The sequence below is a fragment of the Rutilus rutilus genome (genome assembly GCF_951802725.1).
Source record: "Rutilus rutilus genome assembly, chromosome: 21".
Lineage (NCBI taxonomy): Eukaryota > Metazoa > Chordata > Actinopteri > Cypriniformes > Leuciscidae > Rutilus > Rutilus rutilus.
The window spans coordinates 11,419,134-11,446,116 of record NC_140226.1 but is presented as its reverse complement, the minus strand read 5'-3'; the positions used below and the strand labels follow the sequence as shown (position 1 = coordinate 11,446,116).

General features: G+C 37.2%; 2 protein-coding genes across 2 annotated transcripts; one reads left to right on the top strand and one right to left on the bottom strand.

Moving 5' to 3' along the window:
• Positions 1 to 26,356, bottom strand: sec23a (Sec23 homolog A, coat complex II component). The gene is made up of 20 exons (XM_084392653.1): positions 26,220 to 26,356; positions 23,987 to 24,222; positions 23,749 to 23,806; positions 23,309 to 23,395; positions 22,976 to 23,212; positions 22,798 to 22,877; positions 20,457 to 20,601; positions 19,091 to 19,249; positions 18,474 to 18,589; positions 18,071 to 18,194; positions 17,819 to 17,899; positions 17,609 to 17,698; positions 10,941 to 11,047; positions 10,228 to 10,381; positions 10,043 to 10,120; positions 9,797 to 9,958; positions 7,144 to 7,230; positions 5,644 to 5,799; positions 1,474 to 1,539; positions 1 to 1,313 (listed from the first exon to the last, which is right to left on the bottom strand). The coding sequence occupies exons 2-20, from the start codon at positions 24,205 to 24,207 to the stop codon at positions 1,224 to 1,226; spliced, it is 2,298 nt and encodes a 765-aa protein (XP_084248779.1). The 5' UTR covers positions 24,208 to 24,222; positions 26,220 to 26,356; the 3' UTR covers positions 1 to 1,223.
• On the top strand, positions 11,260 to 16,978 carry LOC311280487 (adenosine receptor A3). Its single transcript, XM_084392661.1, has 3 exons — positions 11,260 to 13,375; positions 13,989 to 14,142; positions 16,128 to 16,978. The coding sequence occupies exons 1-3, from the start codon at positions 12,682 to 12,684 to the stop codon at positions 16,318 to 16,320; spliced, it is 1,041 nt and encodes a 346-aa protein (XP_084248787.1). The 5' UTR covers positions 11,260 to 12,681; the 3' UTR covers positions 16,321 to 16,978.
• Positions 26,357 to 26,983: the final 627 nt, after the last annotated feature.

Below are 26,983 nucleotides of genomic sequence, written 5' to 3'. Positions count from 1 at the left end.
TGGGATGATGAAGCTGGTTTTATTAGAAACAAAACATACAATACTGCTAGAACTGGCTCATAAATATCAGAGCGACAGACAGAAAGGCAGCTTACAAATTCCGCAAGTCTGTGTTTGGAACGGGCCACTCAACCTTGTGGTGAAACACAAACCATCAACAGCAACGAGACGAGAGACGCGCACAGGTTCTAAAAATAAGCCATTGTTCTGCGCTGTTGGCTAGAGGCGGTGTTCGAGCACTCATGCTTAATTGGCTACATTGGCACAGCTTTCACCTTCCATGACTGGGAAAACAAAAGTATCTGCAGCAGGTATGCTAAAAAGAACTAGTTTCCTCCCTCCGTTCAACATGAGGTCTCACCACAGAGCTTCATAAATGTAAACATCAGATTTGAAGCAACAGTTCAGTCAAAAAAAAAGTATGTTCCATCATTATTTACTCACCCTGATGTTGTTCCAAACCCGTATGCTGTTATTTTTTTCCATTAAACACAAAGTAATCATTTTTAAAGAAGTGTTGTCGTTTTTTTGCCACAATAAAAATAATCGATATGACTCATTCCAGGTTTTCTGAAGCCGTACGATAGCTTTGTAGAAGGAACAGACCGAAGTCATTTATTCAGATATTTCATGTCTAGCGCATGTGCACATTCAAAAATGGTGCAAAAAAGCCATCAACCAAAAACAGCATTGTTTTTTTGTTTGTGTAGTAAGCAACATGCCATTTTTGAATTTTGGAGGAAAATACTAGACCGTGAATTTAAGGGAGATGCTGACTAGGCAACTAGAAAGTTATATGGCCTCAAAAGACTAACGATTATTTAAAAAAAATTCAGTTTGTGTCCAAGGACAAAAAAAAAGGAGGGTTTGGAATGGCATGAGAATGAGTAAAGAATGACTGAATTGTCTTTTTTGTGTAAACTATTTCTTAAACCATGTAGCCACTTCACTCAAGTAGCTAAATTCATTCTGATTAAAACAGAAACATATATCTTGTCCTGATGTATACTCAACATGTAGTGTTATGAGGATGCGGTGTTTGCCATTTTTTGTCAATATTAAATATTAAAGAATGATACTTCCATTCACGATTGACTCAATCTCTCTTTTTAAAGGTCTGCGCTCCATATTTGCATTAAATAAATGGAAAAAACTGAGGGCAGTGCCAATGTAATCCTGCTGGCTGTGTGTTACTGACAAAAAAGATTGACGATTGAAGGCTCTTATGCAGCGCTGGAAACTGCCAGCTTTTTCAGATGATCCATAAACACCTGAAGACTCACGTCGTCTGTCAGAATGGGTGCGCCAGACTCCTACACAAACACAGGAAGTGTGATTCAATCAGCGGCGGTGAATATTCGGAAAAAAAAAGACATGTTCACACTGTTGTATAACAACAGCTTGTTACAGTAGACTAATCAATATTCCTCTCAAAGGAAATGTTCTTGTGTTGGTAAAATATACAGCACTCACCTGACCCCATGCATACATGTTGTTGTGAGTCTGAGAAGGATTCACTTTGGAGAGAAGGAAACGAGCCTGGAGGCAAACAAAAATAAATAAATCGTGGTAAATTCCAGACCCTAAAAACTGTGTATTAATATGCAAAACGGTTGATCACCCATTACAGTCATTTATTCACAAGCAGCATTTAAAAATCCTCGAGGGTGAGTTTCTCAAGCGTAGAAATTGACTGAAGAGCTGTCAGAAAAACTGTTTTCAAAGTAGCACCTTCCATTTGAGCCGTCATTTATCAAGGCTTGAGAAAATGGAGGTGGTTTTGTAAAGCAATTTATAAATATTTGCACTGACTAATCCAAAATTACTGTATTCAAACAACTGTCGTTTGCTATTAAACAACATGGCTCATTCAAACCAAATCCATTATTTAAAAGAACTGATAGATCATGCTGTAAAAATCGGTTGTAAAATAGCCGGTAGGCCTACACACACACACATTCTTGTACATCTATCTTTATGAGGACATTCATTGGCACAATGCAATCTCTAGCCGCTTACCCATCACAACTAATTGCCTAACCCAAACCCTTACCCTAAACCTAATTATAACCTTATCCCTAAAACCAAGTCTTGACCCTCAAACAGGCCTTTAAAGGGGTCTCAGAAAGTGAGGACCGGCCAAAATGTCCTCACTTTACTCTCTTTGTCCTCACTCCAATGGTCTAAAACTCAAACTGGTCCTTACAAAGATAGTTGTATAAGTACACACACACACACACACACACATTGGGTTTTCATGTGTGACCAAACATCAGCTGAATTCCATATTCAAGAGCCAAGCGCACTTAAATGTTGGCTGCAACACAGAGAATGATCTTTGCTTTTTTTTATGCTGCTTGGCAACCATAAACCTCCATCAGGCTAATGAACTATACTACTTGGCAGAAGAACTGCTTGTTTGTTTGGGTTTTCTCATCATAATTAATCAATTTAACTGTTTATTGAAAATAGGCATCTTTTATACTATAACTGTTCCTACCATTCCATTTAAAAAAGCAATAATCCACCATGGTACTGTGATTTTTAGCACAATTAAGAGGGTTCTGTTCCAAAACTTAGTGACCTGCCCACCTAGACAGCAATTTAAGGCATCATTTGTGCGCTCCCAATATGAAGGCCATGTCAAAAAATTAAGCGGACTAAAATCTAAGGCATTGAGAGGGAAAATCGAAAATGCATTGGGGCAAGATGAGCAACAATGTTGGTCACACTTTATTATTGTCCACTTTAGACATTCTATTAACTATAAGTAACTTTGCAAATTCATGTCAACAAACTCTCACTAGAGAATTAGTAGACTGTTAGGTTAGGGTTTGGGTTCGGGTTATTTAATCTATTAACAGCTCTATTATAAATATATTTGATTAAATGCCTAAAAGTATTGACAATCCAATTCAATCTAATGAAACTAATCTTTTATCTATTTTACCAGAAACTGTGCTTATAAGATTATCGCTTAGCAACATGCTAATATCAGATTTTATTGAAATCAACTAAGTCGAGTGCAGAGTTGCTGCCAAGTATTAGTATTTGTAATCAGTCACTTTTTAAGCTTCATTTCTGTTAGAAGGCACCTTACAAGGCAGCTGTCCATGTAAATTTTATGAACAAATCTCATATTACACAACAGCTTGTGGCTTATTGCTTTATTTAATTAAGATCATAAAGGTCTGTGAATATTAAAGAGTTAGTTCACCCAAAATGAAAATTCTGCCATTTACTCACCTTAATGTTGTTCCAAACCCTGAAGACTTTTGTTCATCATCAGAGCACAAATGAAGATATTTTTAATGAATTCTGAGAGATTTCTGTCCCTTCATTGAAAGTCTGTTCACACAAACCTCTGACGCTTCAAAACGTTCATAAAGACAATGTAAAATAAATCCATATGAATCAAGCAATTTAATACAACTCTTCGAAAAAGACATGATTGCATTATACGATGAACCGATTGAATTCAGGCTTTTATTCACATATAAACATTGATAGTGAACATAAACAGAAGCTCAACTGTACTTGCTTAATGCGCGAGAACAAACCTCATTGATTCTTGTGGAAGCTCAAAAGGTGTGGCGTGACGCACGAGAATGAACCTCATTGGTTCTCGCAAGTAAGCATGCTTGAGTGCGTTTACCAAAATTGAATGCTGTAAAAAATGTTGCTGATCAAAAATTGCTAAATTAAATATGTCGATCATATAATGCGATTGTGTCTCTATTGAAGACTTGGATTAAACACCTCAATTCATATGGATTTACTTTACAATCATTTTGAAGAGTAAAAGTTTTGGGTCAATAGACTTTCAAAGGAGGAACAGAAATCTATGAAAAAGAAGTGTTCATTCATGTTCTGAAGTTGAATAAAAGTCTTAAGGGTTTGGAACAACAGGAGGGTGAGTAAATGATGACAGAATTTTCACCTGTGGGTGAATAACTATTTTAACACAGCATGTGAGCAGAGCGGAGAGCGCCTTTCTGAAGATTCTGCTCCGCTCGCTCAGGGCCGCTCACGCAACCTAGAATGCTCTGTGATATGCTGGTTCCAATATATGTGAAATAAGCAATAGGTCTAGGGTTATGGAGTTCAAATATTGTTTTAATGAAGTTGTGAACCTTATGCATAAATGCACAGTAAACTTCAAAGTTAAGAACGAAGAGGGAGAAGAAATCGAAAGGGAGTGTGGAGAAACTGACTTAGCAAAAGACTCATTTAGTGATATACTAACAGCGAAATCCTGTTTTGCTTTTTTGCTTATGGGTAAAAAGAAGTTTAAAATAAAAATAACAGCGGTGAGAAATCACCTGATCATAGTGATGTGGATATGTTTGCACGAGCTCTTCAATTTGGCACTATCCAGTCAAGTCACATCACGTCTATTTATGGTCTACTACTTGCTGCAGTCCGCAGTTTTTCCTCTTTGTCGCCATCTCTGTTCGAAATCTGCAATTGCAGTTATTCGCGGAATTATCAACTTTACGTGGGTTGTGCCTCGGCACGGCACAGCGCGGATGAATCCAATGTTTTGAGGAGAATGTGCAGCTGTCAATCACCGCGTTGGTGGTGTGGAATCTGTCATTCGCAATTACAGATTCTACTTTTTGGAAGTATGACCAACATAAGAATTTTCACCGGAAAATGTCGTCTGAACAAGTAACATCCACTTTTGTTCTGACCAACTAAGGGGAAAAAAGCATAGCAGTAAATCTCGCTGATTAAATCTAACGCTCGCTTATCAAATCACGTCAAACCGTGCAAATTATACTTTGTTCTCAAAATGTTAATGTTAACAACATCAGCATTGCGTGACTACATTTAATGCCCTTCCGATTATTCGTCCTTGTTTTCACATGGGCCCGGTTGCAGTCTCTTTTTTTAGAGTCTTTTAAAAAAAAGTCTTTCGTGTTTTACAACGGGTGAATCTCCAGTTGTCACTGGTGATTGTCGTTTGAACCTTTCTGGTCCGCCATCAAATTGCTAAGTTTAATTATATGAAGTGCTGTGAGAAAAGGCTATAAATCTCCACCTCCAGCATCCTCACACTCATAGCCTACTAGCCGAGACACCTTCTTTATGTGTACAGATGTGACGTAATGACCCAAAGACATGCTCGAATTTCCCAAGGAAACATTATTACAAGCTTACCATTTTGAATCGAGCTAAGGCAAGCAGAGAGTTTTGAACACTGGCTGGTTATGTACTTGCTCAAAAATTTATTTTGAATAATTGTTAACCCAAAAAAAGCTACGGACTGCAGCTTTAATGAAATATTGGTTTAAAGTCACAAATATCATAACTTATCTATAGGCCTACATAATTGAGAAATTTACCGGTGAGAGTGAGCGGTACACGAGTGGAGCGTTCGCTTGGGCCGTGAGCGATTGAGCGGAGCGCACTGTCATAGAGCGGAATATTGAGAGGAGCGTCACAACGCTCCACTTCACTCACATGCTCTGCCCTTGAATGACCTTTCATTTTGAATTATGAAAATTAATGACCTTTAATATTACTTTTCAACTAAATTCTCATATAATTTTAGGCTAAATCAGTGTAACCCGTTCAGTGCAATATGAGTGCCTCATAAATATCCAGGAAAGAATTACTATGTCATCACATCGCCTGTACCTGACTGCCGCCGTGCTCTGTGTCGATGTAGCGTGGCATGGGGAAACGAGTGTGTAGAAGCTCTTGGGCATCATCCACGGGAGCCTGCAGCAGGTGGCGGAAGTTCTCATACTCGGGCATGTCCTGGTACCCGGCTTTACGCCACTGAGACACCGTCTACATGAGGGAAAACATATCTGTCAGAAGTCATACTATAATATGATCAATCTGAAAACGTATTTACTACTGCTAATAAATGGATTTTTTGAGCTGTGACTATGGGAACATCTCACTTCATTTTTTAATTATTTTTTATTATTTCACTTCATTACCCGTACTTCAGCGAGACACCTACAAGCTTTCACCAGAAAATGTCTGTCTGCTGCAACACAGCCAAGTTTAAAATTGTTTCAGTGCAAATCTGGCTCTGATTTCATGAGCTCAGATTATTGAACAGCTCAGACCGAGACCAAGAAAACAGACTGCATTCTTAATTATTGAACACATGAAAAAGACTTGGCGTTAAACCAACATCTACCCAGTCACAGGGAAAAAAACCACAGTGCAATTGGAAGGCAGAATATGTGCTGTGATTTACAGTAACACCTTATTTTGACATTCTACAAACTTTAAGTTACTTTGCAACCACGTCAACTAACAGTCATTAGAGTATTAGTAGACAGTCCGCTTAATATCAGCTAAAACTTTATTTTGATGCTCCCCAAAAAGACATTCTACTGACTATAACTTCGCAAGCTGTGTTGGGGAAAGTTACTTTGAAAAGTAATGCATTACAATATTGCGTTACTTTATTAAAAAGTAACTAATTGCGTTACTTAGTTACTTATTAAGAAAAGTACGTTGAAATAATAAGCCTCAGACTGAAGGAAGTGCAAATTTATGCGTGTACAGTAGAGGGCGCAGCTCAAACAAAACTTTTAACTTTCAACACTCACTTCACCAATTAAAACATTTTTAGTAGTCAATATAAAATACATTGGTCAACAACGAAAGATTAAATGCATACAAATATTTGTTTTATTTAACATTTAATTATTGGAGGTTTGCATTGTCTGATTTTGCATTTGACTGATTTTTTTGTGTGCAAGTGAGATGAGTAAATGCATGCTCAAATTTAGTCTAGAACTACAATACGCACTTACGATTTTTCTCAACATTGGGACGAGAGCTGTCAGTCAATAAACGGGAAAACAAAGTAACTTGCGTTACTTATTTGAAAAAGTATATTATAGTATATAAAGTATATAGATATTTTGTTGCAAATTTTAAAAGTACTGCGTTACTTTACTAGTTACTTGAAAAAGTAATCTGATTAAGTAACTCAAGTTACTTGTAATGCGTTTCCCAACAACACTGTTCGCAAGTACGTCATTCTACTAATTCTACTAACCCTAACCTAAAAGTCTATAAATATTCTAATGAAGGTTAGTTGACAAAGTGTAGCTGCAAAGTTACTTATAGTTAGTAGACTGTCTAAAGTGGACCCTTTTTACACCGTACCTCTCCGTGGTAAATCAGAATCTGGAAGAAAGTGTCCATGAGGAGGATGCGGTCAGGCAAGATACTGCTGCTGTCCAGCAACACGGGCTACAACAACAAGAAACAAAGCCTGTTATTGGACTGTCATTGTCAATTAGATGCTTTGATAAACATCTTTCCTGAAACTTCCCCCCTTCTGTTCGCTGTGTCAGGGGAAAAACAGTAAGTGACATAAAGCCCTCCATTAAAAGCAGATTAGAAAACGCGCGTCAGTTTGAGTTGCTCGTTGTATCATCACCCTGATGTTGTTTAACTCACTCAGTACTACTAAAGAACAAGCACTACAGACCATCATGTAGAGTTTAAACAACCCATTTATACAACACTTGCCTGCTTGCTTGCTTTCTACCTCACAATAATTGTGTTAAAATGCATGCAACCTTCAGGCTCCTGGGTCAGACGGGTGAACCGATAATATTTGATGTAACAGGTGGAATAATGTATGTTGTCTTTTACGTTGCAGGTTGGGAATCAATAGGCAAGGGCGGACTGCAGGTCAAATAGCCAAGACTATTTCGACTCAGTTCAGTACCCACTGATAGGCTGCTGCTTTCAAACAGTCCCGTGCTTGTTTGTTTTCAAGCTCTGTAGTCTAAAGACTGTCAAAGGTTTGTAATTACATCATGGTTTGCAGCGTTGAGCATTGTAGCCAATCGCTCTGCAACTGAAGTGATTGACAGCTGCAGGCATTATAAAGGGAGTGCTCTTTGCTCGCTTTCTGTACATAATCTATTCACAATTCACAAAAAAACAAATCATGGTGCTAAAAGGACCAATGTCCACATACATACTGCAGAGTTTCAGGAGACAGCCGCATTTAAATGTAGAGTGAATCCGCTAAAATATCCTTGATGTTATATGACAGTAAAGGCTTATATTTGGCTATATGTTCTTTTAATTTATGGAGACTTTTAAGCGTCTGTATATCCTATGGTTCTATTTAGCACAGTCCACTAATTAAACAGAACACATTTTAATCTTTTGTGTCAGGGGACATCTAGTACAGAACAATCATCATGACACTGCACTTCAGAATCAACGTGAGTCATGACTCATGACATGTGATTTACTCATTAAGCTCATTGAATTAATACCAGGGCTGCCAACCCTCACGCATTCACCGTGACACTGACGCAGTTGACACTTTTCACACGCTCTCACGCCACACATCCATTTTCTCACGCACAGAAAATTCACGAAGCAAAGAGGACACAGAGACCGACAGACAAGACAGAGGAGGTTACTTATGATATATAAAAAAAAAAAACTCAGCTCTCAAATTCTGCCAATTTTATTACGAAATTCAAACAATACCGTTTTGGCACAACCGATCCCTAGCGGCACGTGAACCGATCATCTCCACTAGCTAGTAAATAAACACGAATGAACAATGTTGAAAGAGACCGTACAACTTACCGAAATGTATCTTCCTCATACAGAATATCGATCAATCAGTGTTTTTCAACCGCGGAAAGAGGTCAATAAAACTGCTGGAGAACAATTATGTCGCATAACATTTACCTCAGGAAAGCCATTTAATGACCATAATATATAGCACATTAGTTGGCTAGAAAAAAAAGAGCTATAGAGAGTATTTTGCTAAATATGTGTACTATATTACATATTTATTACATACTTTTACTTCTATCATTAAATAAAGTTGTTGTTATTATAATAAAAAAACAAGTTATTTTTAACCTTAAATAATACTACCAGCTGATAGGGCTCTCTGTATGTTTTCTTGAGAAAAATGAATGCCTATCTTGTGTACTAATATTTATCCAAATTAGTCAATATTGAATCAAATCACAAGAATTGAATTGAAATCGTGAAATTTGTGTCAAGTAATAATAAACAAAAACGTAGCTTACCAGAAATTGTACCATTTAAACAGTGTAACGTCACTAAACCTAAAATTCTAAAATGTTTGACAATCACAATACACTTATTGTGATGCAAGATTTTTTTTTTACATCCCCCCAATCCAACCCCCCTTACATAATTCTCACTCCAAGCTAAACTCAAAAGTTGGCAGCCCTGAATACTGATATTAAAAGAACGCTTTTACTAAATTGTATTTACTTTAATTTTGGTTTTGAATTGATTTATATTGCCTTTGGTCAATATATAGATTATAATAGATTGTAATCACAACAGACTGGGCCATCTGACCAATCACAGCACAGTAGGCTACAGACCAGTCAGAGCACAGTAGGCTAACGGAAAGGTGGGGTTTATAAAGATTGAATCTTCAAACTGCTTCGAACGAATCATTTGAAAATCTTTGAGAAATGAGGTGAATTTAAATGCATATTATGAGAAAATTAAAGTGTTTTTTGACCTTAGATGCATGTAAACCTGTTGTAGGAGACCTCCTAAACAAAATTAGGAACCTTTAAAATAGCATAATAGGGGCACTTTAAATATAGACATGGCTAAAGAAATAAATATTGTTTATATACATTGATTTCTACCAATTTGGGGAAAATTAAAAGTGTGCAAGTGCATGAATTTCCCCCAGGGAACATAGTATCTACCGTTTATTAAGTCCCTCATTGGTCACATGAATCATGCAAATTTTACATGTCCAATGGGAGAAATTATGCATTTTTACCTCTGGTGGCCCGTTGAACGAGTATGCATACAGGATGGGCTGTATCATTATCAGAGACTGGGTCAGATCCTGCCTCATAAACTGGTGTCTATAATAGGTGCTTTCATCAGGACTGTTGTTGAACACTTGCAGAAATGGAGACCTCCTCAGATGGAACATAAACTGCCAAAGACAAAGTCAAGATCTCATTTTCGCTTTGCTGTTAAGTTCAGTGCTGTCATAGAGTGCTAGACAGGCGGTAAGTACCTGAGGATACAACGAAAAAGTCTCGGAGAAACGGAATGAGTTGGGATCGTCTTTATGATAATCTCCAAATTTCTGGCACTGAAAATTAAAGAAAATAATTGGAATTATTGTGCATCCCTAATACTAAAAGACTGATTATACCAAGAAATATGATGCTAGTCCCATCTGAAAGAAGAAAGACTCACCAAGCGGATGAGTTGTCGGTCCAGCCAGCGCAGAACATCCGGACCCTCCTCCGTCTCGGCTCTGTAGACGGCCAGGCGGGCCATGAGGATGGCGGCGGCCTCCTGATCGAAAGATGCAGCGATGCTCTGGATCTGAGTCTGAGCATCAGCCCAGCTGAAGAGGAGGATGAGGAGAACACGTTATAGCAAAGTGACCTTCTAACACAAGCTTGTACATCAGTCTGACTCACACTGATTAATCCTCAATGTCTGATATAAAAAAAAAAAAAAAACACAAGAGGTATATTCAAAAAGCAGCAGAATAGTCAAAGAAATCCGGAAGGTTCTTTCAGGCACTTAAAGCCTTCTTAGTACGTTTAAAAGCCAGACTCTTTCACGGTGCATCGATTCTGACAAACATGCAACGTTCTAAATGGGGAATATTTGGATTTCTTTTTCACATTGTCATGGAAACTGGACATGGTCATTGAGGATAACACATGGATGATGTGCAGAGATGAGGAGTGAGGAGGGTCAATCTAAGAACAATCTACAATCATGAAGTTGTGTCCAAGGATCCCTGATTACTGTCACTTTCACAGTTTAATGCATCTTTGCTGAAAAAAGAAATCATTTCTTAAAAAAAAAAAAAAAACACATCTTACTAGCCCCTACTTTTGAAATGGAAATGAATGTAGCAATCATTGATGGTTAAAATAAGGGAAACGACTTACTTCCTTGCAATTGTGGTCACTCTGATGCGCCTCTGTCCGCTGGAATGCTGATACTGTGTTACGAACTGTATGGCTCCACGTCCACCCTGTGGGATAGGAGCGTTGTGCTGAGGGGGGGAAAAGATAAAGAATGAAGACAGCCTAATATTTTGCTTTTTTAACACAGAACCCACCAAATGGTATGGCAAAAATAAAGAATTGCTTTTAAATAGGTTTCCCAAACCTTCCCACAATCCTGGCACCAATATGCTATTGTTTAGACAAACTTATTAATGTTTTTTTATATATATATATATATATATATATATATATATATTTTTTTTTTTTTTTTTTTAAATGAAATTTATTTCTGAAGCTGAATTGTCTTCAGTCACATGATCCCTCCTAAATCATTCTAATATGCTGATTTGCTGCTCAATTATAATTGGAGCTCAATTGTTAATAATGATTTTTATTATAATCAATGTTAAAAATGGTTTCTGATGCTTAATATTTTTTTCAAGGATTCTTTGATTTATAGAAAGTTAAAAAAAGCATTTGAACATTGAATAGAATTTTTTTGTAACATTACAAACATGTTTACTGTCATTTTTTTTATTAATTTAATGCACAAATTCTAAATGTACGTAAAAAAAACTTTTTTAAAAAAAAATCGTATTCACCCATAAACTTGTTTTGTAATACAGTTTCCACAAAAATATTAAGAAACATTGATAATAATAAGCAATGATTATTGAGCAGCAAATCAGCAAATTGGAATGATTTCTGAAGGATCATGTGACACTGAAGACGGGAGTAATGATGCTGAAAATTCAGATTTACCATCACAGGAATAAATTATATTTTAAGATATGTTCAAATAGAAAATTATGATTTCAAAGTGTAATAATATTTCACAACATGTTTTTGCTGTATTTCTGTGAGAATGAGACTTAAAAAAAAAAAAAGCATGCTCCAGCATGCATCTCAATCACAGCTCTTAAATGCTCAACATGTCTATAAACTGACTGCAATCGTGAAATAATTATTACGTTTTAATATATCTAGGCTATTTGACTAAACAATTACATCCAGGTAAGGTACTGCAAAGATACCACCAAAAAACCTGTAATCTAAAAACTCTTCTGATCTAAAATGAAATGAGACATGTAGCAGGATATAACAGATATAACTGGAATAGAAGGCTTAAGCTCTGGGTAAAGGCACTGAAGCCTTAATTAATGATAACGGCTTAAATCGAATTAGGGTCATGCTTCTCGCCAATTACACGAAAAAAAAAACCCACTTGAGTATGAAATGGCTCAAAGTCGGCAACAGAGGATATTGAATCTCAAAGCGTCATGTTTGCCGAGCAGTGCAGCTCCAGCCTCCCCATGCGCCCTGTGTCCACAGAAACATGCTCTTTAAATGTTAGATGCTTTATTTACCTCGCTACATGTGATTGTAGCTGTTCACATAGTTTTGCCTCTCAAGGCAACGTGTTTGCCATTTTCAAACAGACTGAGGCAGGTGCTGATAGTAAAGACGGAGGAGGGCTTGACTAAACTCCCCAAAGAGATCAGTGCTTGGTGAAGTGATCGTCCACTCCTAAAGATCAGCATGAGGTACACTCCTCCCATACAGCAACACCTGGCACTGATAACGTGACCTCCTCTTTCCACAGCTTCCATTGTGGTCTCTGTCGTCGAACGGGTGTTTATGTTTTGACTGTACATGTCTGCATTTGAACACCCATGTAAACATGCAGTGGACTTCGGCGGTTTATGGAGTGTTGATGATTGGTTCCAGCTTCTGCTCCATTTTGGGGAACTTGCTACTACTTTTGGTGGTGTCACTCAACCAGAGCTTGCAAACGGACACCTGGGTTCTCACATTGAGCTTCAGCCTATGCGATCTGGCGTTGGGCGTCTCCACCATCCCTTTTGGTATCCATAACAGTCTTTTCCAAGTGAAGAGCTACCCCAGCAAGAGTGCCACCTGCAAGGGCAGCGCCTTTCTGTTTTTGTTGCTCCAGCTCGCCTCCATCCATTCCCTCACCTGGGCCACTGTCGACAAGTTCACAGAGATCTGCTTCGCCCTCAGCTACCCGGTGATCTTTACATCGTACAGGGCCAAAATCATCCTCGCGATAGTGTGGGTCTACAGCATCCTCAACGCAGCTCTGCCACTTTTCGGTTTCGGCAGTTACGTCTACAGCGAGACAAAGTTCCTCTGCGTTCCCAGCTTCAAACCGTCCAGCATCGCCTTCAACATGCTCTTCATGGTGTTGGGAATAATCATTCCCATTGTACTGATGTGCTCCATGTATGGATATATAGTGCATATAGCTAGGAACCAGGTGCGAAGAGGGACGTTTGTTTGCAACGAAGACCACTGTTTCTATGTGCCAGCCAATAACTACTTCAAAAGCTCCATAGTAATGGCGACAACCATCGGTAAGCATAATTAAAAAAGGGGACATAAAGCAGTTTTATTGTATTTGATTTTGTCACCGTGTTTTGGAAGTTCATTAAGTGCTTATCTTTCTGACATCATTCTGTAATTGGTATTTATTTTCCCTTGGCATATAGAGATTTTTTTCCTGCTTAATGCAAACACAGAAAGGCTTCTGTTTAAATGTTTTAAATTAGTTTTGCAGACAAACATAAATTGTCTACGTATGAATTTCTATTAAAAACTAAAAGTTTAATTTATTTAATGGAAGAGTTGGACTGGAGAGGAAGGAAAAGCAACAAGTGCTTGAATGCAAAATAAATTGCTGTGGATTAATTGTGATTTAACTCAATGTCATTAATTTAATTCAAAATTTTAATCAATTGACAACCTAATTATTTAAAATGTATAATGTATGTTCCTATGTCTTTGGTGACTGAGAAACCCCCCGAGCAAGGGTCCAAGTAGATTGTGGAGAAATTAATTAGCAAAATACATCACACATGCAACACAACCTCGAGAGGGAGCAATTCGATATTCTTCTCGAGCTAATGAAATGAGCTTGTCCAAAAAAATCTTTAACCACATCATGTGATTTGTGTGTGTTGTTGACAGTGTGCCTTCTTGTTTGCTGGCTGCCATACATCGTTATCTGCTTCTATGAGACACTGACGGGAAAAGAGAGCCCACAGCCTGCCTCGGCTGTTGCCACATGGCTTGTCCTCTTCACTTCAGCTCTCAACCCATGGATCTACTCCATGACTCAAACGTAAGCAACTAAGTGTATCATTTTGTTGACTGTATATTATGTGGAATTAGGGTCCAAAGACAGGTATGTTTCTTACAATGCATATAGGGCTGGGCATTATGACGATATATTCAGTGCGATGACAGACACACTAGTCAACCAGTACAGATTTTGCAATACCGTTTATACTGTAATGTACTGCTATATTCAGGGGGGCACATAACTGGTGCGCATGCGTGGAAAAAATATACGATGCGTAGCAGAAAACGTGGAGGGAAGAGCATTTGAGTACCAACATTTTTGCCATTTTTGGGGACAGCGACACGTTTACTTACTGGAAAAGGATTTCTCTCCATCTCTGGTAAGATAGCAATCATGATCATCATGAAATCAAGTGTTTTCATTATTAGGGGTGCAAAAGATCGCAGTTGATCCGTGATCTGCACGGACCAGGCCCCACAGTTCGTCACACATGTGATTCACGGATTAACTGCTAAGTTTAACCATCATAGAGCGAAAGTTTATCATTTGGATGCGTTTTGTCTTGCCAATTTACACATTCTAACGATTTTAAACGAGAAAGAAGAGGCGAAAGAGAGAGATGCGCGTTTCAGACAGAGCTCGAACACTAAACTGATCCCTCTTTCGTGTTTACTTGCGCTTGAACGGACACATACACAAAATTATGTCCGAATAATACCCGTCTCGGCAAGTATTCTCTCGGTTATGTCTTAAGTGAACAGTTGAGAAAGAAACCGGATGTGTATCAGTATATTCAGTCCATGCATTCGGTCTTAAAGTGACAGCAGCCTAATATTCCTGCTGTTGTCGGTGTCATTAATGTTAATGACTAATAAAATCATTAATAAAAAACCATCATTATTATCATCTACCATGTTCGAGAGAAAAGAAGATAGTGAGGAGAGGGGTCAGGAGGAAATTAAATAAAGTACAATATTGTTCAAAAGTTTAGGGTCAGTGCATAGTTTAAAAAAAAAGAAGTAATTAATACTTTAAGTCAGCAAGGATGCACTAAATTGACTGAATGCTAATTGTTACCAAAATTAAATTTCAAATAAATGCTGTTCTTTTGAACTTTCTATTTAAATTTTTTATATTTTTGACATTTATCTATGTCAAATAAAAAAATGTATCACAATGTATCAACTGATTTCAGCATTGATAATAATAATAAATGTTTCTTGAGCAGCAAATCAGCATATTAGAATGATTTCTGAAGGATCATGTGACTGAAGACTGGAGTAATGATGCTGAAAATTCAGCTTTGCATCACAGGAATAAGATACATTTTAGAATATAATTTTAAAATATAAAAAAAAATAATACTTTAAGATATGACTGTTTTATTGTATTTTATGACCAAATTCATAAATATCTTACAGACCCGAAACTTTTGAACGGCAATCTAGCTTTCATTTGTAAAACATTTAATTCAGTGGACTATTCAATATTTATTTAAATATTAATAAACAATTTTATGGTTAAATTTCAAAAGGAAACAACTATATTGTGATATTTACTACATCATTACTAATACTGCAAGTATAAGTCTTTGGTCATTCAGCCCACCGCTAAATGTCACGATAGATAGAAGACAGACAAGAAGATCCATAAAACAAATTCTCCCAGAAAATAAGCTTTCTATTTTGGGAAATGTAATCATGGATAGACATTACCTTTTTATTGTTGATTAAGACTTTTCTGGCCTTTTAACTATCAGATGTGGCAGCTCATATTAATACCTGCCACATTCAATAATGATTCGTAAATAAAATGTGGCACGAACTGAATGTGGAGTAGGATTGTAAAAGGAAGGTGGAGGTAAAAACCTGCTGATGGAAAACTCTATGGCCAATTCGGGCAACATTTAGAAAGAGAACTTGTATAGAGCTATGATTCATGGTACTGATTTGTGGTTGCTATTTAGATTCTAAGAGCATGAGAGTATGTGGGAGGTTTACCGTGACCTTGTTTGTATCTTTCAGGAGATACAGAGCCGCGTTGCGCAAAAGCCTGAATAAAATCCGACAGATGTTTGACTATCCTCGTAAAAACTCTCTCTCCCAGTGCACAACCATACAGCCACGCCGCGAGAGCAACAGCTCTTTGCCAGCTCCCAATGTACCTCCGGCACTACAAACAAACAACCAACCCCAACAGGACCAGACACTGGTTTGAGCACCTCACACTGGTTTGAGCACAACGCATCCTGACCTTTGCTGGATGGAATAGTGTAGAAATAATTATGACTTAAGGAAGCATCTACAGCATCGTTTCAGCTCAGCAGAAGAGGTCACTGGGTTGGCGGAGCTCACCAGAAGCAATTTATGATGTAAGCAGACTTCATGCAGACAGAAGGAACCTTGTGCGATAGTCTACAAGACTTTTGCATCACAAAGATGCATTGTGTTCTTTTGTGACTTGAGCAGAAACAGTGATTCACTTTTATTCTAAAGGAATGCTCAAAGGACAATGCAATGTGATTGTGAAAAAAGCTCTCTCTAAAATGTTCAACAGACACCTGAAACTGTCAATCAAAGTTCAATAGCTTTCAGAAACTTGAAAACTGCATTATTGACTGACTTCAATAGCAACTTGTATAATTTTGATGGCACAATCTGATCTTATGTATATCATTGGCTATGTAAATATAGTTTTCTTAATATATAAGCTCACACCAACCTCAAAACTGAATGCTCATTACAGTTACTGTGAAATGTATGACGGCAAGCATTAAGGCCATGCATTATCCGTGTATTTACAATATAAAAATAACAGAAGATTAGACTAACTTGTGCAAAATGATTCTCTGTAAAAATGTCATGTCATATTCCTCAATATATTTTGCTACATTTGGAATAATTTATGTGAATCACTAAAAGCTATAAAAAGGTTAAAAACTACTGCAGTGAAGTAATGCTTTAAATTGAAATGCAGTAAAATAATAAAAATCACACACACAAACAACATCCCATGTATGATGAAAGTTTGCCCTCTAGTGGACCACCTTCATAGAAGGTGGAAATCTACATGACCCTGAAAACGTGTCAGACTGCAGCGACAACAGTATCTGTGACAGGTGACTTCACAAAGTACAACATGTTCCTGGATCAACATCTTTGTTGATCCTGGATCAACATTCCAATCAGATTTGAGGGACAAGTTAAAAGTTTATGTCAAGTTTATGTCAAAACCAGGGTTAGGTGCTTCTACATCAGTGTTATTCACCTGGCATTTCCCTCTTATTTTAGGGATAAGTTATGGGTAGGGTTAGGTTTAGGGGTAGGGACTGGGTTAGGACTACATTTTCAGTCAGGAATGTTGTTTCATGGTCAACAAAATATGTTGATCCAGGAACATATCTTACCTGACTCGTTTTCCAAAACCATCTGTGGCAATGTTAACTTGTAAACATGCATATCAAGGGTTATTGTAAGCAGATCAAACAAAGTTTACTGGCATGTACCTGATTCACAACCTCAAAGTAGAATGCAAGAGTGGTATTTGGGTCCAGTCCACAAATTTTCCACTGACTTGTGCCGCCAGTTCCTATTTCCTACAAGCAGAAGTCAAAATTAATGTCAGTATGTTCTCTGCATTGCCAGAGATAAAGCTGAACCCAAGAGAAAACACTGTATAGCGTGTCTATTTGATTTAAAATAGATGAGCTACTTACGTTTTCTGACACACAGGGACCTTTGGCGTTCAGGGAGACACACGGGCCGATTGCCCCAGAAATCTTTATCTCTCTTGAAGTCTGAAATAATAGTGTAATAATATTAAAAGGAAAGCCACGTGTAGCACAATTAAATAATAAAGTAATTAAAATAGCCAAGACAAGCCAATTAGACCAACTTTTTTTTAAATTGTAAAAAAAGAAATAAAAAAAGAAAAGAAAAGAAAAGAAAAGAAAAGAAAAGCAAGCCACCTTAATCTCCAGAGTCCCTGCAAGTGCCATCTTAAAGGCACCCTGGACATCTTTAGTGAAAACTCTTTGGAAAGTTTGCTTGAACAGAGATGTATTGAATGAGTCCGCCATGACCATATAACCCCTGCATTTCCAGAAAAGCAGAAAGGTGCATTGTATGTATTTGGATTGTTTTCAAGAATACAAGTATACAGTCAGTACAACGACATAATGGCGAAGGAAGAGAGTTTCACAAATTTGCTCATACTTAAAATCTTGGGGATGGGAATATGTCTAGATTTGTTTTCTTGGCTCTCAACATGTTTTAATATTCACCAATGTCAACTCAAATCTCCAAGCATACTCTATCAGTATGCTGAAACCATTTAAAAAGAAAACTGAAAACCTTTTTTGAGTTACTTACCCTGTATAGTTGGTGCAGCACTTCATTTCCAGTAATCCTGTCTGATCCAGAGCGCATGCATAAATATCAACGATGTGTCCGTTGGCGGCGGCACGGTTGGCCAAGGCTTCATAGTGCTACAAGGGAAAAATACCATTTTAAATGTGTGCAAAAACTTAAAACTGTTGAGGCTACAAGAAGGCTTTCCCAAATTAGTGGAGCAAGGCATTATCTACACCAAGGTCATGGAAAGCAAGAACTTGGGTCAAAACGTCTACCTTCCAATGTACAGTAAGTGTGTACCAAATGCATAAATGTAAACTCAAATCAAGTAAGAATTATGAGCATGAGTTTAAGACCAGCTTATTGCCAGTTTTCACACATATCATTATGTAAAAAAAATTAAAAATGCAGGTTTTTCCAGATAATAACTCTCTGATATTACTGTGTTCTGCTCTGAAAGGTCAAATAGATTGTAAACCATCCAATGCACCTTTGTGATATCACATTTTTAAAACCCATCAGTGAACAGTACAGCCACTTGAAGATACTTCACCTTCATGAAAGCATTGGTACCACCAGTATGTGGGTACCTCTACCAAGCCAATAAAACAGACAACAAATACGGGAAAACTCACTTTAGTGCCTTTCTTCATGAACTTGGCATTGTCTTTCTCGATGTCGTGCCAGGATCTAATAGGTGTTTTCAGTTCATCTCCTACCACCATGCCTGGACCCTGAGTGGAGGGTCCACCGATGAAAGCCATGATGCGAGCGCCAGTGTTAGGGTAAGTGCACTACAAGAGGGAAGTAAATGGAGGGAAACAATAAACAAGCACAAAGCTAGAGTAAGACGACCAATTCAGTGTTTGGACACTAATGAATTTATGCCTTTCATGATTTTAAAAACCTTTTGAGATAAAGGCTATTATTATATTTATTAGAAAACTACATTTTCATTACAAAATATGCATTTCTGAGCAGAATAGTGAATAAAAATAGCAGTCAGCAACTACTCAGCATACGTAGTAATTTCTTAAATACTGTTTAACAAGCATCCCAGGATGCCCTTCATGATGTTGAGCTTGAAGAAGCTGTACGACAATTCCCATACTTCTGTTTGTGTTACTTAATTCTTTTTTTTTTTATTCCTTTATTATTAGTCAAAAATGTGGAGCTGCACAATTAAGGAAAAATTGAGAATCACTATTTTTTTGTTTAAAAACAGAGATCACGATTCTCCCAATACTCTGATTAGACAACAAAACAAAATAACATTTCATTTACTAGAGGTTCTGACAAAATGTGAATTGCTGCAGTGTATTTGAAAAACATTCAGTTTGAGTTAAGACTCATAAAGACTCAAAGTTTCATTACTGGATGAATTAGTGTTTTTGAACAAATCTCTTTAATGAATGATTTCATAAATACTTTTTTTAACAGTCATTTGTCGCCACCTACTGTGTAATGATGTAACTGATACAATATTCATTTGAAGTGTCGAGTTACTTTCAAAAGGTGATTTACTCCATTTTGATCACTACCATAGACATTAGTGTTTATATCTGAACTATAAAATGTATGCCTTTACTTTTGTGATAATTTGAATTATTGAAACAATAATGATACTGTGTGTTTGAAAAGACTGGTTGTGAAGTGGTTTTATACTTAAACATGACAACTGCTTTCTCTGGCTCAGCTGAAACGCCAACGCAGACTTGAATGCTCCACTGTGATCATATTGCTCAAAGGTTTAATATACATAGTTGAATCATTTTTATTTAGGAATAAAAAAAAAATAGTGTGGGTATTTGAATCGATACTGCTATCTTTTACCGATTTATCAAGCAGCTCTAGTCAAAAGTGTGGAAAATAGTAATAATAAAGAATGAGAAGGTGTGTCCAAACCAGTAATGTAAACTTATAATTTTGTAACTGCAGCTGGTAGCAAAGCTGCCAGCACAGCAAACCATTAAAGATAATAACATAAATCCTGACAGTCACCTCTAACAGACCGACAGCAATGGAAAGGGCCACTCCGAGTGATCTCAGTGGTCGTTTGCCTTGAGTGACGGGCCAGGGGTCTCTCTGCAGCTCTCCCAGCAAATCTGTCAGATTCATATCTATCTTCTGTACTGGCTGAAGAAACCTGAGCACATAATAAAATCAGTGACCACCATATTCCAACACAACCCCAAAGATATATTAAAGGGACCATGACATGGACTTTTTTTATTATTATTATTTTAATATGTTCCTTAAGGTTCACTTATAATGGTTTGCACACACAAAAAAAATAATAAAAATAAATAAATAAAATTAATAATATATATATATATATAATGCAGAAAAACTATTATTTTCAACGTTCTTTCTGCCCCTTTGTCTGAAATTACCCTTTATCATTGGACGGCTCCTTTACGGCTTGTCAGTAAACGGCCACTGTTATGATTGGCTTACGTCATTGCATAGGAAACAGTATCAACAGTACCCACTCTCTATTGCACGCAAGTGTTTTGAAAACATAACCCATATTAAACAGTCATTTACAGACAAAACATTATGAAATCATTTACTTGCGGTTTGTGATGCAGCTGCTGTCAGGTCCAATACAGTTGGGCTGCTTAATTTTTCAACATTACACTTTACCATTACACTGTGCCTCGTTTACAAAACAAAACGCTCCGAACAAACATTTAACCAGGAGTGCACATAACTTTTTTGGTCTAATTTTCTCAAGGGAGCACCTGGAGATGCTGCTTGGTACTCACACTTTACGCAGCACACTTATCCTACAAGCTGTCGTCGTCACAAATGAAATAAGTAGTGCTTTACGTTTTTCAGGTAAATCTAACTGTATTCAGGTACAGACATTGAATAATCAAATCTAAAATAAGACTATAGTCTTCACTGTATAAATGAAATATAAGTAATGTAATTAATAAAATGTATCTGTGTTAAAGCTAATGATTTTCTCTTTCTCTTTTGTTGTTTGATTAACATTGGTGGTACCAAACGACTGTTGGTATATTAGGCTGCTATCATTTTAAGACAAATGCACAGATCCAATGATACGCATCTTGTTTTCTTTCTCAATTGTTTACAGCACATAATCGACCGTGTTTATGAGGATACTTGCTAAGACAGGCATTATGACTTAATTTTGCGTGCAGTGTCTGTTCAAGCCGTGGTTCAAGCTCAAAAAGAAGAGAAAGGGGCCTGTATTCAGAATTTTGAATTTGTTCAAGTGCTGTCTGCATGCGCGCGAGTTACAGTCTTGTTCTTGCGCTTGATGTTTAAACTGACAGGACTTAAAAACACATGCAAACGATAAACTTTCACTCTGTGATGGGTAAACTTTGCAATTAATCCGCGAATCACATGCGTTCCGAACCGGAACCGATCAACTAAGATCCCTATACGTGCATGACATCGCACATCCTGCGATGTGACTATTTTGCGGATACGAACATCGTGATAGATGCTAAAACGTTATATTGTGCTACCCTAATCATGATTGCTATCGTACCAGAGATGGATAAAAATCCTACTCCAGTAAGTAAATGTGCCCCCAAAATGTTGGTGCTCAAAAGCGCTTCCCTCCACGTTTTCTGGTGCGCATCATTCAATTAAACCACGCATGCGCACCAGTTATGTGCACCCCTGTATATAACCCTCTGATGTGATCCGGGACGCCATTAAAATAAACCATCCATTTGTTTCAGATGCTGGGATCCTTCTTAAGTCTGTACAGAGGCGCAAATGAGCCGTTTAAACTGGACGCGTCAAAGGGAACGTTCTTTCATTCTTCCATTTTGTTGTTGACAGACTCAAGCACAGAGTGCGTCAGAAACTGAATGCGCATCTGTATGCTGTATCCAGTGTAGACATTGTCTGATTATAATGGGTTCTATTTGCTTTTGACGCGATGTGACGCTCACATGAATGCCAGTGGGCAGGACCTATGGTACGATGATGTAAAACTATTCGTCGATGTCTTGCTCTTGAAGCGGTGATATGTAAATGTATTCCCCCGTGTGACGTCACAGACCCCGCAATATCAAAACGAAACGTTTTTGGAGCTTGATTAAATAAATGCTTTGTCTATAATGAGGAGGACGTTTTAAGCTATGAAACTTGCAGGATGTTTTAATGGTACAAAGACCTCTCATATTTCAATAGATCAAGGCAAAATTTGATTTCTCATGTCATGACCCCTTTAAATATATAGAAGAAAACAGAAGCTGCCCTGTGAACATTATCAAGGTTCTTGCGAGCTTCAATTTGATTATGCAAAGTAATTATTCATCTATATAGCTTGAAGAGGCAGTTGAACTTAGCACACCTGTTTGAAGAAGGAACCTGAGGCTGTTGTGGACCTCGGCCTGCCTGCGGTGCAGCTGCTTTAGTCAAGCCAAGCATCTCCTGTACATGAAATTAAAATATTGCACATTAAGAGACACTTGTGCCGACTAGTCAAACACTTGTATCTTAAATTAGTTTCTCATGCATGAAATCTTCACCTGGAGCTGTTTAGCACTGAGGTCTTTGGTTCCCCTGAAGACGTAGCTCTTAGAGATGCCTTCACAGCCCAGCTCGTGAACTTGGACCATGCGTCCAAACGTGATGAGGCCCACCAGAGCAGTGGGAGGCAGCAGACTGAGGGACATCTGAAGAGACTCCTTCAGCGCCTGCAGATCATCGTCTTCCATACATGTGTCCACCACATACAGGAAGTTCAGAGGCATCTGCACACCACGCTACAGAAAAGAAACAGAATCAGTAGCTATTCATGATTCCACGTCTAGTGTCCAGTATTTCTATGGCAATGAAAGGTAATTAATTAAAGGTGATACCTGGACTACATATTCAATAGTGGAGAACTGTGGGAGAAGCTCAGCCGGTTGGTTGACCTCTGATATTCCAGCGTAAGTTGGAGGGAACTATGACAGGATATTGTTTAAGCCAATAATTAAATGACAATGCACCTTTCCAGGGCTTCAACAACTAATGATAAAATCAATAATGAAAATAATCAACAACAAATTTGATTATTGATTAATTGCACAGAGCCTTTGGTATATGCATTTACATAAATACATTCACTATATTTGTTTACATTACGTTCAAATTGTATATTTTGAGGACAACATTGGGCAGGAAGTTGAATAACAATTTTGTAATTAATGGATGCATTTATTATTATTATAAATAATAAATCATTTTAGATTTTTTCATCGATTAATTGACTGTGTGAGCTTCAGCCGTACTCTTTTTAAAACTGCAGTGACTTTACCTGATTTCTCTGATAACAGAAGTTGCACGCCCAGAGTTTTGCTCTGTAATCCACTTGACTGATTGTGCAAACAATGGAAAAAGAAAAAAACAGAAGCATAATAATATTAGAGCATCGCATATAATGTATCCAGCTTTCATAATAAATGTGTTTATTTGGAAATTACTGCAATGGATAAGTAGAAGATCCTCCATCTGTGAACTCATTATGCTGTCTGCTCTGACTTAACATGACTTACCACAGAGGATTGAGCACAGCTCGGCACGTGGCCCGGCTGCACAGCACCGGCTCGTACTGAATCGGGGGAAGATCCGGACGCTCTTTCAACGGGGTGAACAGGGAGGCCACGGGAACGACCATACGCGTGGCTTCCAGACGACTGGACGGCCAAACGTTCCAACTGAAACGGACGCCATCGCGGTCCTCGTTCTGCTGGATGAACTCCTGGAAGGTCGCCATAGCACCCTCTGGAATCTACAAGTTATACACACACTTTACAGATGGAGCACTACTGATTTCAATGTAATGGCATCTTAATTGAGGAACAACTAAAAGATCAAGCAGTGAAACAGTCACTACAGACATAGAAATGTACCCAGTGATGTATTCAAATAAGACATGCAATCTGATCTGTGTGTATATTACATAGACAGGCCAGCCCAGTCTGATTCATCATTACTCTTTGGACATAGGGCAAACTATAACGTCTCATCATACATCATTAAAAGCGGGAATGAGATAAGAGACAGAAGTTCTGTTCAGAAAACACCTATGATGACAAATGCCATCTAGGTAGGCATCTCACTAGGGTTTGAGTAGCAGCCTATATCTTTATGTCTGACCGTGACTTTGATGCACAAAAATGCTGCCTACTAGGTGGTTTTCAAACTTTTTGAAGCCAAGGTCATCAACATATGATACCCTTTGTGAGAAACCCCTGTCCTAAAATATAAAGGTACCTATGTATATAAAGATAGAATTTCAGTATATACACTGGGCAAAAGTTTCAAACATTAGTTTTTAAAATGTCTCTTTAATGTCTCTTATGCTCATCAAGCCTGCATTTATTTGATTAAAAAAATAAATAATGATATTCTATTATAACTTTACTTTAAAATATCTTTTTTTGTCTGTGATGCAAAGCTGAATTTTAAGCATCATTACTCCAGTCCTCAGTGTCACATGATCCTTCAGAAATCATTCTGATATGCTGATTTGATACTCAGTTATCATCAAACAGTTGTGTTGCTTAATACTTTTTGGAACAGCATTTATTCAAAATAGAATTATTTTCTATCAATATAAATCTTTACTATAACTTTTTATCAATTTAACAATTTAAAATAAATCACTGACCCCAACCGTTTGAATGGTAGAGTATGTTGTTACAAAAAGACTTCTATTTTAAATAAATGCTGTTCTCTTTAAACTTTTTATTCATCAAAGAATCCTGAAAAAAAGTTTCCAACATTGATAATAAATCAGTATATCAGAATGATTTCTGAAGGATCATGTGACACTGAAGACTAATGATGCTGAAAATTTAGCTTTGCATCACATGAATAAATTACATTTTAAAATATATTTAAATAGAAAAGTTATTTTAAATTATAAAAACATTGCACAGTATTACTGTTTTTCTGTATTTGTAAACAAATATGCAGCCTTGGTGAGCATAAGAAACATTCAAAATAGTCATGTTTCCAAACTTTTGAACGTGTGTGTGTGTGTGTTAATGTAAAGTTTTCTTAACACTGGTCCCAAACTGGGTGAAACCCCTTCTTCAGACCAAGCCCTGACTACTGAGCACCCAAAAAAAGAAAAAGAAAAAAAGCCACATGTGCAGCTGAGAAGAACAGACCAATGAGAGAGAACATTAGAAACAGCCAAGTGTGCAAATTAAAACACTTTTGGGGAAATAATAGTCTATAAGATACAGTCTGCACAGTTTTTAAATGAGTGACTATGCTAACATTATAAGGCTAATAGCAAACGTAGGATTATTTCTTTCTCTCAAGGAAAGACATACAACTATGGCTATATAGTCAGCTATACAGACACATCCAACTTTGTTGAATAAGTTTAGTTTATTTTAGTTTAGTTTACTTGAACTGGGTGATCCACTGGGGGCATCAGCCCACCCTCCAAAATTAGCAACAGAAAGCTAGTTCGGTAGCTTAGGAAATACTACTCATCTTACACCAACAAGAAAACAACTTGAGTGCTACACAACTACTTCATAAAGACATGATCAAACATTTCAGTTAACATCACCTTGTGAATGCCTGCCTGCTTGTTGATGTAGATACGATGCTTCCACTCAACACTGACTTCAAGCTAAATGCCCTTTAAACCCTCGATTTCTTGCGCTACAGTCCATCTAACGCTCTACAATCGTAAACACTGATCGAATCATTAGCGTAATTTAAATGACCATCTAGTTGTAAAGGGAAAGTTGTGTTATAACATACCTGAAGCCTTGATTTTGTGTTTCCTCGGAGACTCTCCGTCAGTCAGTGACAGACAGCGGCGCGCTCACGGGCGCAAGCGAGCTCTCGAGCTGATGACGTATCAACCCAACATGGAGTCGGTGCCACGTCAAGAGCCCGAGACTCATTTCATGATGCATTTCAAGAGTTGAATTGTGCATTTTATCTTTGAGAAACTGCATAATATTCAAGATAATTATGCAATAAATATTTTGTACTTAAATTACTAATTTAATTTAATTAAAATATTATATTTGTATCTATGTATTAGTAAAGTATTAATAGTGACGCATTTATTAGATTTTTATGTTTTAACACTCATTTTATGATGACCATTATTTTCATGCAATAACATTGTATTCTTGATTTTGCAATTCTTCGATATGAAAATATTTTATAGACATTATATTAGAAGCAAATCAGTTTCCCCACATGGGATTAATTGGATCAATAAATGTATTAAATTGTAATTGTAATGAATACAATTTAAGTATTAAAGCAATAAACTATCTTTTTACAAACATTTTATGTATGTTTCATGATGCATCATTATCTTTAATTGCAGTTTCCTTGATTTTTGCATTAAAAGCAATACAAAACTTAAAATGTGAACAATTTACATTCACTGCAAGAATTTACAATTTACAATTCTAAAGCATTTTTGTCATTTACTTTCTTTTAAGCAATTAAAATCATTTAACCAGGGATACAACAAAAAATTTGACCAACTAATCTCTGTGCAAATT